General features: G+C 36.0%; 1 protein-coding gene across 1 annotated transcript; it reads right to left on the bottom strand.

Annotated features, from left to right (window-relative positions):
- Positions 1 to 18: 18 nt before the first annotated feature.
- Positions 19 to 14,865, bottom strand: LOC129886171 (acyl-CoA-binding domain-containing protein 4). Its single transcript, XM_055960745.1, has 18 exons — positions 14,493 to 14,865; positions 13,986 to 14,056; positions 11,851 to 11,914; positions 11,703 to 11,774; positions 11,391 to 11,585; positions 11,235 to 11,312; positions 10,847 to 10,945; positions 10,593 to 10,662; positions 8,728 to 8,789; positions 7,486 to 7,625; positions 6,987 to 7,113; positions 6,777 to 6,891; positions 5,271 to 5,359; positions 4,424 to 4,507; positions 4,076 to 4,258; positions 2,074 to 2,229; positions 1,369 to 1,428; positions 19 to 530 (listed from the first exon to the last, which is right to left on the bottom strand). The coding sequence occupies exons 1-18, from the start codon at positions 14,652 to 14,654 to the stop codon at positions 348 to 350; spliced, it is 2,010 nt and encodes a 669-aa protein (XP_055816720.1). The 5' UTR covers positions 14,655 to 14,865; the 3' UTR covers positions 19 to 347.
- Positions 14,866 to 15,170: the final 305 nt, after the last annotated feature.

Below are 15,170 nucleotides of genomic sequence, written 5' to 3' on the forward strand. Positions count from 1 at the left end.
CTATGAATAACTATTTTCCCAGGAGACGAATACAGTAAGATCAATTGCATTACAAAAATCCATAAATACCTGAAAACCTCATAACAAGTCGTCCTATACTTTGTCAACAATTAATTCTCTTTCTGAGAATAGTCCTGGTAAATACTCGACCAAAAAATAAGTAGCACTCGTAGCCACTCATAATTATACAACAAAAGTCTCGCCTGCCTTGATACAAAGACCTTACTTCCCCTCCACCCGACTCCATATCTTATTCTATTTGTGAAAAGAACAACTAACAAAATAAAATTATTTTTAATAAAAAATTATCAATGAAGAACTGATTTTCTATTATCAAAGTTATTGTATCAAGCATCGTCTTGTTGATTAGGAGGAGTTCCAGCAATCCATCCCCATACTCCTCCAGAGCTCTGCCTTCGCTTCTCATTCAAGGCTTGCTCTGATGCAGCTTTTTGTCGTTGGAGTAGCTCAAGTTCTTTCTTTAAGCTTTCCAGAGTCTGTAGCTTTTGTCTTAGCTCCGCAACATCCACCTGTTGAAATAGCTTACACTCGGTTACTTCCCATCTTAATTAAGAAAGATAAACCACATACCTGAATAATTCTAGCAACTATAGCAACTACAGCTCCATGCTTAGTAACTATTGTCTTACTCCAAGGTTCTAAATCTGCAATATGCATGTATTATGGGTATGGGTGTACATCGACACATGCTAAGAATGTCCGGTAAATCTTCATCTTTTAGTTACAATACCACATAATATTCTCAGTTTTGGAATTCTCCATTGTATAAGAGTCAGGCGATAGGAGCTAATAACATCTCCTAACATGATCTATTTCTGCTAAAATGGAATGCATATACTGAACCAGAAAGATTTCATGTAAGCAAAATCAATTAACATTCGGTAATAAACTCGGTAAACACTGTCTTATCAAATCTTATATTTGGGAGGTCTCCAAGAATGAATCATGTAATCCGTCATGTAATCGGTTTAGCTTTCTACTTTTAAGAAATGGCCAATAATTGTGGACAGCCAAAAGTGTCAACATGCTGAAGGAAGATAACAATCACACTGTGAATACATAACAAGAAAACTTAGGTAGTCATTTCGTAACATCAGTATATACATGCAAAAGTTTAGAAATGAAAACTGAAATACCACAAAAAGAAAAGGCCAACTGCAAGATCTTTGAACTAATTTAGATGTTTCCAGTCAAAATATCCAATTATTAACCACAGGAAAATCCTTAGAGGTTTTAGGTCAAAATCATCCATATCCCACCACCACCCACCAGAAAAGTATTCTAAAAAGAAGACGCGTATACAGGATTTTTTTTTAATATGTTGTAATTACTTTTACTATTCCATACCTCTAGTTTGAAACATCTTGATTGTTCAGAAGCAAGTTGACCACGTACAGATTGGAGCTCCTGCATAATTAAAAGAATCATAGTTGAAACTGAAGGTTACTGTTGGATCGTGCCCCGTGGTGTCCCTATTGCCGGTAAGCAACTTAAGGACCTCTACAGGAAGGAGAAAGAGACGATTGCACATGAAACAACAAATCACAAAAAGGATGCATAATGCCAGATATTTTTCCCGATCACCAAATGTCTTATTTGACACTACTTCAGCACATTAATTGATATTGCTTTTATTATGACTAAGAAACCGAAGAAAAAAATTGGGGAGTGACTCAATTATTTCTTCAGGGGTAATAATGAAAATTCGTAATTGCTTTTAATCTAGATACACCAGGAACTACAATGAAAAATGGAAGACAGACAGATGAAACATGAAAAGGTTCCTTGGAAGAATAGTTGAAAACCAGAGTTCCAGACAAACTCACTTTTTTTGCAGAAGGGAACCATAAATTACAAAGTACCCTACTAACTCACAAAGCATCATTAAAATGCAAAAGATAAATTTATCTTTCTATAGTCGAAAGTACTATCGATTAGCGGTTCAACCAAACCAAGATGAAAAATGTAAGCCAAAGTTCCATCAAATTTGAAAGAAGCAACAACATCAAAGAGATGTAAGAAGCAGACTTATCAAACTGAAGGAGTAGTTACCATATAAAGATCTGTATTGCGAGCCTCAGCATCAGTCAAGTCTTGCTTCAGCTGAAGCGTTTGCAACTTCTCTTTGCTGAGAGATGACTCTATCTCTTCCTTCTCAGCTTTGAGAGCAGCTAAAAGTCGTTCACTAGTTTCTTCAACTTTGTTCACCTGCAAGATGAGATGTAAGATAGTCTCAGGGGAAAGACAAGGTAAAAACAAACAAAATGATAGCAGAGAAGAGTATGATCATAGAGAACAAGTATTATGACTGAAGAAAGTATAAAAAAAGAACGTGACAATGTAGTAGATTGTCAGTCGCAACAAATAAGAGAAGGGGGAAATTTTGAAGTTCCCGTATCAATAGCATTAAGTAAAGCAAAGCCAGGCTAAGAATGGCTCCGTGACAACTCAAGTGGAAGTTGAAGCTGGCTGTATTGGCTTTGTCACATTGTTGCTGTCACACATTAATTAAGGGACAGAATTGTTGTCTATTTATATGGCTTTTGAGAATGATTTAGATCCAAGATTATTTCATAACATGGTACCACCTCTAACCCAAATTAATTCTTGGTTTACCCAATGTTGGATGCCCGTATAATATTGTCCATGCACCAAATCCAACCTTGGGTGTGCTCGAGGGTGTTAAGTTTCCAATATTAGTTGAGGAAATGGGTTGTTGACTCATTAAGGTCTTGGGCAATTATCATCAGGCCTAAGGTCCATTCTCTTAATACACACATTATGACTAATAGATCTTAATATTTTAGATATACCATAGGTAAAATAAACATGATTAAATATACATACTTTTGGTTGTCAAGTAGTCCATACATAAAGTGACATGTGATCCGTAATAACAGACATCATAATGCTATTCCACTGAAATTTTAGATTATATCTACAGACATGCATTTAGCATGAGATCTTTTTAAGTTGATTTTGTAAGCCAAAACAAGGTCGTATGATAACACAATTAAAGGGAAAAAGAAGCATCTTAAATGATTATGTAATGATAAGAGGTAGGACAAGGAAATAATTGACGTTCATTGATTATAAATCAACATTTACTTGGAAATTGGAAGTTATATCTAATACAAGGGCAGCTTATATTTTCTCAGTATCAATTGTAATGCACAATCTAACTAAATGTAGTAGCAGAACTATATTCTCCAATATACTTCTCTGTAGAATGCAAGACACAAGTTTTGAAACTGTTAAATCGATCAAGAAGAGAAAACAGAAGATACTAGAGGAGCCAAACTTATGTTACTAAGCACTGAAATAGCCCACATTAATAGACAATAGTGTACAACATATAAAAATTGTTATGGCCACCTGTGCCTTTAATGTTTTCTAAATCAGCTTAGGTCATGTATAGACATACAGACTTGGACTCATGTCTGTGTAACTATCCAAGCCCAAGCTACATATCCAAAATGAATTCATAGTCATTGCCATTCTAATTAGCTAAGAGTAGTTCAATCAATCAGATGAGCACTTCAATGGAATTCATGGCTTGAAAAGCACATCCTTTCACCTACTCCCTCCGTCCAACAATGCTTGTCCACTATTGACTTTGCACATTTCTTAAGAAATTATAAATAGAAGGGTAATTTTACCACATCACCTTTTGAATATAATAAATATTATGTCTTGAAAATGTAATAGGGAAATGACTATAATTAATGATAAGTGTAAATTAGGAACTAAGTGTAAAATTATCTCTTGATTTCATAAATTGGACAAGTATTGTTAGACATCTATATTTAGTATAGTGGACAAGTAAAGATGGACAGAGGGAGCACTAGATTAAGGCATGCGTATTTATTTTCTAATCAGAGTACAAATCGTATCTAGACGTCGAAATCCAGCTTTATAGTCCAAGATACCTGCTGTGTTTGAAAGACGTTAACCAAACTAAACTGAAGATCTTTTTTCTAAATCCAAGCAACCAAACTCACGTCCATATCACTAACAATTGATGCAAGATAACATATTTGATAAATCATAATACCATTGGTTCAGATTCAGTGTTGTCCACCACGATTTCCCTGATTTTTCCTTCTTGGACTGTTGCAATATCTGACTCCAAATCCCTCGTGGCATTAGTAGCATTTTGCATTGCTGAAACACTATCAGGTACAGGAGTCTCCATAGATTGCAAAGCTGATTTGTGGCTCGGTTTCAGTACATTGACCTTATAAAGAAAAAGCAAAGCCACAACAAAGATATTAAGTAGTCATAACAGGGATAAAGAAACTAAACAACCCAATAGCTGTCATATAAGGTCGGATCTGCGAGTGGAAAGGTGAACGAAAATAGTTCATTTGTACCAGAAAAGAAGAATCATTAGCAACCTCACCTCATTACTATACCGCCCATTGTATCCTCCAAAAGAAACTAGGATATCTTCACCATTATATGAACACAACACCAAACTCAAGCCCTGTTGACAAGAGAATTATTTTAATGCAAAATTTAATAAGATTTTAACTTTCAGATACACAGAAACAAACTATCAAACTTTGCAAATGCTCAAAACTAACATGCCATTATTTATTAATGATAAATCCATACAATCTCAAGTCTGTATTCATTTCAGTCTCATGTGATGAGAGGCCAAAAAAGTCTTGATCTAGTTCATCAAGAGTTCCAACAATTTTCCGCATTGATTAATTGTTGTCTCCAACAACTGAAATCTAGGCTCAGAACAGTACTATTCAACCAAGTCATTTAGCTGTTTAGGTGTAAGCTGGTAACACTTAAAGAGTGAGCTATCTTGATACTGTGGTCAATATGGATTTTAGTCAAACTTATCTTCAGCACCCACAGAATATAAGGGATGAAGGAGATCAGACAATACAATTGCTCACGAATTCTGATGGATAAATTCTGCAAGGCGAACTCCACTACCTCAAGTCACATTGATACATATCGCAGATAAGATCAGAGTGTTGACCACACCTCGAGAACAGAAACTAAAGCAAATATTGAAGAGAAGAAAGTATGATGAAAAGCTACATGCAGCATATCAATATTACGGACAAGAAGCTCAAATTAGGATAGCTCAATCAAGATAGCTTCTAGTATACCATCACTATAATAGAACAAAAGGAGGCTTTGTAACCTAACCACCAAATGCTTAATTAGAAGAAAAAAAAACTAGTAAGTGATTTAAAAACCCAAACACCAGTCAGAACATTAAATACCTCACTAGCAAGAGGAACACGCCCTTGAACAGTTGTTACGGTGGACCAACCCAGTGTAGACATGTTGAGGGCAACAGTTTCAGAGACCCCTGTAGTAAGTACAAGAGAGTGGGAAAATAACATAAATACATGAAGTTTGGTACTGGTTAACGAAAATTAACAATTTTGAAGCAACAATAAAGTGATTCACAGAATTGCCAACATCATGTAATGACCAAGTATGTCTTCCTATCTGGATAAGCATAGTTTCTCCAGGTTAGACATCATGGAACCACTCGTTTCTTTAGTAGATTCACCAATAATCAGAACCAAGAAATTCAAATGACTTCCTCACTGACTAAAGTTCCTGCCATACAAAGACCAAACTACTTCCTATACAGACCAAGCAGAGAAACCAAAAAAGTCCACTTGAATCTGATCTGCTAACTTTCATAGCATTACAAAAGCGCAATTTTAACATAAATCAGGTTCAACAGACATTTTATATGTTTTGAAACTAGAATTAGCTTCCTTTCATATGGTACTACTTTGTGAAAAAAGGGTTGCACAATTAACCATTTCTACCTTCTCCTGGGAGAGAATTATAAAATGGAAGAATCACACAACGAAAAAAGATGTGAAGGTGAGCATAGATGAAAACATATTTTAAGATGGAAATTAAGCAAGGATTCGAACCACTTGATTGCTATTCTCCCGCAATGCAGGCCACTTCACACTATCAGGAGTACATTGCAACAGTATAGATAACACAATTGCATTAAGGATTCATGAGATGATCTGAAACTACAACCACCCCCATAAAGAAGAAATTTATCTGATTGAATGATAATCTTTTGCACCCCCACCCCACCCCCACCCCTACCCCTCCCCAAAAAATAAAAAAGAGACTGGTTACTCTCATCGTTACTTATAAGATTAAGGCCTTCAAATGTAATGACAAAGAGGTTCACAAGTCTGTATTGATAGAGAGGAATGCAAGATGTTTTGAAGGCAGGTACAGTTCAATCCAGAAGATCAAGAGCTCCTGAAAGAAAAGTTAGTTGATGATGTTGAATCACTACTAAACTTTATGGCCTCTTTGTAAGTTTTGTTTGAGGCTGTATCTGTAGATATGATATACCAGGCCTTGTTTAGGGTGCTGATGAATATAACATATTACCAAAAAAAAAAGTCTGTCATGATTCTTCATTACAAGGCATAATGTCAGAATTTAAGATGTGACTTCTAAAATTCAAAAAAAAGAAGGTAAATAAGACCTGGAAGGTAAGCATGTCAACAATAACTCAGTTCTGGATTTAAAATTCTCACTTGTATCATCAGCCCTTATTGAAGGAAAAAAGAGAAAAGTAAAAGCTCCTAACATAAACAACACTGAGAAGTTTTGTTGATGCAAATGTCACAACATGCACTTAGTGCTGCTTGCCATTTACTATTCTCGAGAATAAAAACTTTGGAAGTTAGAATTGTTGTGATCCCGTGCAAATTGTTAAGAGGACAAATGCATACCACTCTTATTGTTGCCTCCACCAGTAATAAACCAATTCTCTCCAACTGTCACACCAGCATGGCCAGCACGTGGACTTGGTATTTCACCCTGTTGAGTAGGCGTTGACCACTCCATCTACATAGGTAGAATATATAACAATTACCCGTTATAAATAAAGAATCGTACTTGAGCAGTTTTGCAACAGCTAAAAACAGAATGCACTGTCTCACAGTTTGTAAATCAAGGACATGCAGATCATTGAAGCAAGTAGCATGAGAGCCCCCGCCAAAAATAAGAAGGTATCGCTCAGCATGTACTGCAGCAGCATGATCGGACCTTGGAGAAGGAGGCACTCCCCTACCAAAAAAGAGCTAGATGAATGAATAAGGATTCTACATAACATGAAATGGTAAGACCACTAGGATATTGCATGTTGATAAAGGTATATTGCCGCTAAGCACTTGTGGAGATAAGCTTTCAAAGCGATGATATAAAGAATATTATACACATACTAATTTTTTTTTAATTATCAGACTTTTGACCTTGGGAGATTGTACCTACACACACAAGCATTAGGAGCAAGCTAGCCTGGCAAGGTGTTCTCTTGTAAAAAGCATAAGCTTGTGACATAGACACACAGATAGGGATGAATTTGTTTTTCCTTCAACAGGCAAGCAAGAAAATATGAAGGGAAAACAAAGATGCTTAAACTTCCTGAAAACATCTTACAATGTGTCCATTTCATCCCAGGTCATGGTTTCCAAGTCTAGAATGTGAAGATCGTTCAAAAGAGATCGATTTGCATCTTGGCCGCCAAATATGACTAAGCTTGTTCCTGTAGGGGTAACTGAATGACCTCCACGCGATAACTGCAAAAGCAAAAGGAAATTTTATTTTTTAGTCAAACGAAAAGTACAAAATAATTAGTGTACTTCTTTCATTTATACTTGAGTTTAAAATGGATAAGACCAGAAGATCACCAATTACATGTTAATCCAGCTCTAAGTTTAGTTGGGTTGAAAAGGGGAAGGGTTGTATGATTGTATGAATGAGTGAATGTCAAGAGGTAAGAAAATTCTCTTGTTTGATCTAAGTTTCTCGTACAGGAGCGGGTGCCCGACATGGGTACGGATCTAGAGGTCGGATCCTTTATGATCTTAATTCTGAGATGCAGGGGTATGGATACGGGTGCTGGGATTCGGCTAAAATAACTCAAATATCTAAAACTAGTCATAAAAATATGTATAAATTATGAGACATTATATGGACAACTTACAAGGTATTCTGAGGAGAAAATATTGATCAAGAGGAGAATCCAAACAGAGATAAAAGGAAAAGGACTACATAGAAATTTATACATACAAGGTATTCCATTTTCTTCAATTTCACTTTAGCTTTTGTTTTTATCTGTCCCTAATTTCTCCAACGGTTTGGGTCACAGTACCCAAAATCGGTTGACTAGATCCGGTACGCATCCAACACCCACGTCACGTCGGCACAGGTGCAGCAACAAAAGTGAAGAGTCTGAGCAACTTAGTGTTTGATAAAATGAAATAAAAGTGGAGGGTTGTCTTCAATTCTCCCATCCTTCTAAAGCAAGAGTAAGTGTATCACATTTACTTTCCTTCCAACCTACCAAACAACTTTAACCAAAACATCAATACTTCATTTGGAACGTAGACTAGTTAAATTCTCTCTCATTATCCCCCCCCCCCCCCATCTTTTACCCTCCGCCATAGAACCAAACACAATGTTAAGTTCCAGGATGTGGAAAGTGTGAAAAATGACAAAAGAAACCATAAAAATGGTAATCCTGAAGGAGGTCAAATCTTAGAACTGAATGTAATGAAGAAAACAACATTTTAGATGGGAAACATCTAAAAGAAAAAGTTATCATAATCAGAAGCAAAGATGACATGAAATTTGAAGCTACTCAAGGGGGAAAGGGTATCATGGCATAAACAGACATACCGGCGGTTTTCCATAAGTCTTCAAGTTGGACCAAGTATGTGTTTGCAGATCAAACACCTTAACTGGCAAATGAATGGAGCATAGCATTAGGCAAAACAATTATTCAAGTGAATAAGATTCTAAAAAATAGATGTCTATCCGTTGACAGCAATATTTCTCTAATTACAACCAGCAATTAAGATTTGTTATGAAGAAAGTCATTAAGTAAGACCACCACAAACACCAAGATGAAGCAATTCCAGCCAAATACCTGAGCTATTGAATGATTTAATGTCAACTAACATAATACCAAATAGAATAAATGGAGAAGTGCTACGAGTGCTATGTGATAGGAAGATACCAAAGTAGAAAGCAAGTTCCACAGGACAATTGTGGAAGCAATGTTATAGCAATATGAATGTTGCACCTTTTCAGGGCTGTCGTAAAAATGAGCATGTTAATATGGACATGAAGCCATACAAAATTAGAAATAATCACATATGACTGAGGATGCAAAGTTTACACAGAGCAGAAAAAAAAAGAGAAGCTGTCTTAGAGAATCTGTCATGTCAGATGTAGACTTCCAAATGCACCAGACAGTAGGAGCAAAACTACAATCATAGAAAGTGGTAACATGAAATGACATACACTAAACTCCCAGGGAGAAAAGTTGTCTCAAAAGACATAAAATTTCTAAGAATCAATGCACCAGAAGCAGAAAATGTTGAAGCAAATAACCTATATAGGTGAAACCAACTAGTTGGAAAAAGCTTAGTGGTTGTTACACTTACGTTAGAACCTGGTTAAAGAAAATCTATCGTCTTAAAGAACGCCCAATTAGCGAGTATTTGAATGAAATGGGCTCAAACAGATCAGCACAACAGTTACAGAGGCTTCATATAGCAGATGACAACTAGTTGAGGAATAGTTAGCTGTGGTACTTCTAACCAGTGGCGTAAACTGGGTGATGCCATAAAATGTGAGAGGCTTGTCGGAATGTTAGAGTCAGAAAGTCAGCAAAAACTTAAAGATAATATGGCGTATTGTCCCTGTTTGCATCTTTTGGATAATCTAGTTAGAAAGGAATAAGAGACATTTTGAAAATCAGAAAAGTCATGTCTTTTGTAAGAAATAGATGTCTTCAGAATTTATTTTTTTGGTACAGGAGATGCAAGGTAGATAACATTTCTCAATACTTGGAGTTTGTTGAGTCTCTGAAAATGTAGCAGCTTTGCTGTGTTTTTTATATTTTAAGTACCTCTGTGGTATGTGATAAATGAAATTACATTACCTTATCAAAAAAATTTAGCTTCTGTGCTTCTAGACCATCTAAGTACATGATACTTTTAAAGAGACAATTTCTGATATAAAATTACACCAGAAATTTTCCACTTCTTACAAGTTAACAAAAAGGAGGGGCTTGGGAGGGTGCATCTTGCATCACAAAACTGATTTACCAAGCGCATCATTCCAAAAAAATTATAAAAAAAAAAGGATGGAGAGAAGGAGAGAGCAATTTTCTCTCAGAGGTCCAGCAAAGAATTCAGAGGAAGTAATTTGAGGGGTAATGAGAAAATTCAAACAAGCGTGTGAAAGAAACGATATCTTATGTGGCTAGCGACCTAAATTAGCAAAGTATAAGCTCAAAAAACTGCTGCATTTCTGCAGTAAGTTCGCCCTCGTATGCCCGGAAAAGAGTATGCGGACAGGCGCACAGCCACAGTGAATATTGCCAATTGACCAATTAGCATGTCTTCCCAGTAGGATCAGACTTCAGAACAATTTTTAGGCTGCTAATATATTACTAACCACTAAAAATCATGTCATACACTCCTCTTGTACAATGTCAAAGCAAATGAAACCAATCTGAAACAAAATGAACAAACCTTGCATAGTTTCAGAAGGATCTTTTGAATGTCCACCAATTGAAATGAGCTTATTTCCTTCCCATGGTATCTACAAAACACAAAAAGGAAACCCCAAATAATAAAGGAAAAGCAGAAAGAGAGAGAGAGAATGCAACTTGATGAGCTAAGAGGAATTTCAAACTTAAATAAGCTATTTAAGTTTGAATCCTTGCGCAAATACAGAGCATAAATGGGTGTGACTACCATTGTATTAAACCAATATCTGTACTAACCAGGGAGTGACCAGCAAAGGGAGATACTGGCATTTGAGAAGCCTCATTAGATGTTTTAACCTCTACTTTCGACCACGTCCAACTTCTCAAATCCAAAGCCTGCAATGACCCTTAAACCTTATTAGAGAATTTGAGTACCCAGCTACCAAAGAAGAAAAGCTAGTTTTTCTCAGGAAAGACGGAATCACAGAATGGAATGAGATATAAAAATGCAAACATCTATAGTTTTAAGACTAACAGCAAGCTTACAAGTACAACCACCAGAAGGTATAGCCAGAATATAAAAAATCTGCTGATTCATGATAAAAACTTGATAACTGATGATCAAGAAATGATCAATGATCTCCTAGAGATATCAAAGACCACCTTGGGCAGACAGTTCACCCACCTGGAGATCACTAAGGTAGCGTCCATTGAGGTTCCCTCCAAATATATACATCTTATCATCAATAACGGCTGCCCCATGCTGTGAAAGGAGATGAAGAATTTGAGGAAAGGAGATTAAGAAAATTATTAAAAGCAAAGAATGCAAAACAAATACTACCTCGTATCGAGATTTTGGCCGTGGACCAGATATAGGAGGTGAAACCCATTGGTCATACACACCAACTGCACCAAAGCCTTCTGATACAACATCTTTATCCTGAGGTTCTGACATGTTTCCATTTTCAGCAGGAATAGTTTTTATCTCAGGAAGAACATTTCCATTTTCAGTAACTGGCTCCGCTATCGTCTCATTCTGCACGAAAGAAGAAATTGGGGACATCAAATTAAAAAAAAAAAAGTTCAGATGCACGAAACAACAAGAAAACAGAAGTGTTGAAGAAGAGAATTGTATAAACTAATATACACTAACATTCTTTTCACCCTGTACTGCAGGCTCTGAAACAAAGTTTGAAGCCCTTGAATACCATCCTGGATCTTCTTCCTACCAAAACATGTTAACGTGTTTAATTCATACTCCAAATTTATCAAGAATTGGGAAGAATTAGCTCTCCACAAACCTCCAATATTTTCACGAAAAGACGCATTGCCTCTGTGGAAGCCATGTTTCCAAGCCCATTCCAGCTTCACAAATACAAAAACCTTTTAGAACACAGCTCAAGCCACATCACTGATATGAAATACTTTGTATAGTAAAGGTAGGAAAGAACTGATCTGCACTGACCTCTAAGACCATACGTAAAACAGAAGATCAAATTAGAAAAGAGAAGGAATAAGAGATCAACCAATCAAAGTTGCACATACATTATCAGTTTATCACTCAAAACTGCTAGCTAACTAGCTAATTCAACAGAAGGAATATGCAACATTCAACGCAATTGCCTTAAAAGATGAAAAAAGAAGGAAACAAAAAGGCTATTTGAGTATAGCTAATGTTTAAGTGCTCTCTTTGTTTTCATTGTACTAGTATAAGTACCCGCACAATGCAGGGATTGTATATATTTATTTATACTTCATGGGACGTATATAAGATGCAACTCAACTTTAACGATTATTGTATACGTAAATTTTAAAAAAAAATTGAAAGCAATATTGTTAGTTGACTTTATTTGCAATTTTCATGTTCATACTGAGTGTTTTTCTACCACTTCTATTTCTTTTCTTCCTTTTCCTTGTTCCTTCATTCACTTTTTTTCTTGTTTTCCTTGGTTAATAAATTGAAAGTCAAAAATTGATTTTGATTTTAACAACAACAACAAACCCAGTGTAATCTCACAAATGGGTTATGACAGCCTTTTCCCTACCTTGCAAAGGTAGAGAGGTTGTTTCCGATAGACCCTAGGCCCAAGTCAAAGCATATCAAAAACAAATATGAAAAGGAAAACAGTAGTAAGGAAATCATGATAAAAATAAGGATAAGGGAACGATGGCTACAATATATAATACAGTAACCGAATCAAAGGAAACAACAGATAATAACAAACGAAGAATATGATAGTGGGAGAGTAATAATAACAATACTGAAAAGGAAAACTAGAGGACGCTCGACTACCTACTAACTTTCTACCCTAATCCTCAACCTCCATATCCTCTTATCTAGGTTCATGTACATGGTAAGCTGAAGGTGTTCATATCTTGTCTAATCACCTCTTTCTAATACTTCCTCCACCTACCTTTGATTTAAATATTGTCATATTAATATCTTCATCAGTACGTACTTGATGCTTAAATTAGTACTTATAGATGCAGTTGAGATCAATAACACTAAATTCATATGTTATAAAAAAAAAGGGCAGCCCGGTGCACTTAAGCTCCCGCTATGCGCAGGGTCCGGGGAAGGGCCCGACCACAAGGGTCTGTTGTACGCAGCCTTACCTTGCATTTCTGCCAGAGGCTGTTTCCAAGGCTTGAACCCGTGACCTCCTGGTCACATGGCAGCAACTTTACCAGTTACTCCAAGGATAAATTGTGTGGCTCACCTCGAGGAAACATGGGCTTCACTTTTTGCTTAAAAGTCGCATGGTTCTTGTCATTATTTCACGATTTTCACTAAAATATTACCATCATTGATTTCATTCTCATTTCAGTGGTCAATTTCCATATATCTCATCAGTTTGACTAACAATGGTTCAGTCCGTAATTAGATCATACAAATCATCACGCCCCATTAGCACTGAACTTTAGTCATCTGAACGTATTAATCAGCCATGACTGACGGTAACCGATGCAAATTATAAGTACCTCAGCAATAGGGTCCACATTTAGAAGAAAAGGCTTCAACATCTAATGTTAAGTACAATGATCCACATATCCACTTTGTTGCACTGGTAACTCTATAAATTAACACATCACTCTCTCTCTAATATATCTGTATATACATGTTTAATTCCATGCTCATGCCCTTTAAAATACACAAATAGTAACAATTTATTGATTAGCAGACAGATTGCAGAGAAAAAACTGTCTAATCAGTTTTTGTTTCTTTATAGACAAGGACACCCAAAAACCATCTTCTCGAGTTTAATTATAGCATCAAGCTACAGGTTTTACAAGTTACAACGAGATAAAGAACAGGCAGCATCTATTCTTATCCTGTTGCAGTAACAAGTGAAAGAAAAGCTAACTAGGATATCCTAGAATAATTATCAGGTATACATATGCAAATCATAGAGGGAAAAAAGAAAGAAAAGCAAACCTTGTCCATTTGCTTTGTTCTACTGGATTCCAACTTCTAGGCTTAGGAATCTTACAAGGTCCTACAGTTGCCTGCAATTAGAACGTCAGAGAACAATTACACCTTACAAAACAATCTAGAGCCTTTCCACTCCACTAATTAGTATAAACAACACAATTACACAACCATTCAACTCAGCCTTCCAATTTCCACGGCTTGGCAATCTTAACTCCTATACAGTCTTCCTTATTTTTACACTCATACAGTCATTGCTTATACTTTGATGTGATTTTAACATGAATTCTCTAGATCTACAGGAATTTGAACCAAAAGAACCTGCCAACACGCTTTCCAATTGAATTATCAACAAACCAAACGATCATAACGTTAAAAATGAAAATCACAACTGTAATTCACATAATGCAGAACTAGATCAAGCCATTTGAATAACTCAAAGTACATAAATGAAATCGTGAATGAGTAGAACATAAGAAGTAAAAAATGAAACCGACAGAAAATATTAAGAACCTGTTGATAGAGGGCATAAAGTAAAAGAGCAGCATCGTTTGAGAACTTGGAGCTGACACCTTTGGTAGAGGAGTCGGAAGATCCATCAAACCCAGCATAAGATGCCGCTGCATAGAATCGCTCCGGATACGCGAGGCCAGAGCTTACCCTCGCCATCGCCATTTCACTTCTCTCTCACACACTTACTTTCTCCCTCTTGAAACTTTTGTGCGTTTTGTTCAGATCACAATTCCAGATCTTGATCAATGAATTGTACAAGAAAGTGAAGATTTGGAGTAATGGTTCTAATTTCTTTTCTTTTTTTTGGTTTACCGTTCATATATCAGAAGATTAAAGGGGTGATTTGAATTGAAATTGGGGCACACGTTTTAGTGTGGTACCTTTTGGTTCGGGAGTTGTACCCTCCCCTTATGGTTGGCATACGGTAGTCAGAGGTGTTTAGAGAGAACCTGCACCTAACCGAAAATCCAATCAAACTCACCAGATAAATTGATTTAGTTTTTGGTTTACTTTGGTTTGATTAAAAAAATTAAGAAATTTATTAATAGTATTTGATTTAGTTTCATAATAAATGAAAAATATTAAATTAGAAATATCTTACTAGACTACTTAACTTAAAATTCAAAATAAAATAGAATTCAAATTGATCGAGAAAAAAAATTGCGTTGATCAAAATTC

Source organism: Solanum dulcamara, chromosome 4 (assembly GCF_947179165.1).
Source record: "Solanum dulcamara chromosome 4, daSolDulc1.2, whole genome shotgun sequence".
Lineage (NCBI taxonomy): Eukaryota > Viridiplantae > Streptophyta > Magnoliopsida > Solanales > Solanaceae > Solanum > Solanum dulcamara.

Bases quoted from the DNA above. Each gene is read 5' to 3' on its own strand.
- LOC129886171 (XM_055960745.1), bottom strand. From the start codon at position 14,654: ATGGCGATGGCGAGGGTAAGCTCTGGCCTCGCGTATCCGGAGCGATTC. The intron at 6,892-6,986 runs GTGAGACAGTGC...CTACCTATGTAG, and splicing joins ATGTCCTTGATTTACAAACT to ATGGAGTGGTCAACGCCTAC. The intron at 1,429-2,073 runs GTAACTACTCCT...TTAATTATGCAG, and splicing joins GCAATACAGATCTTTATATG to GAGCTCCAATCTGTACGTGG.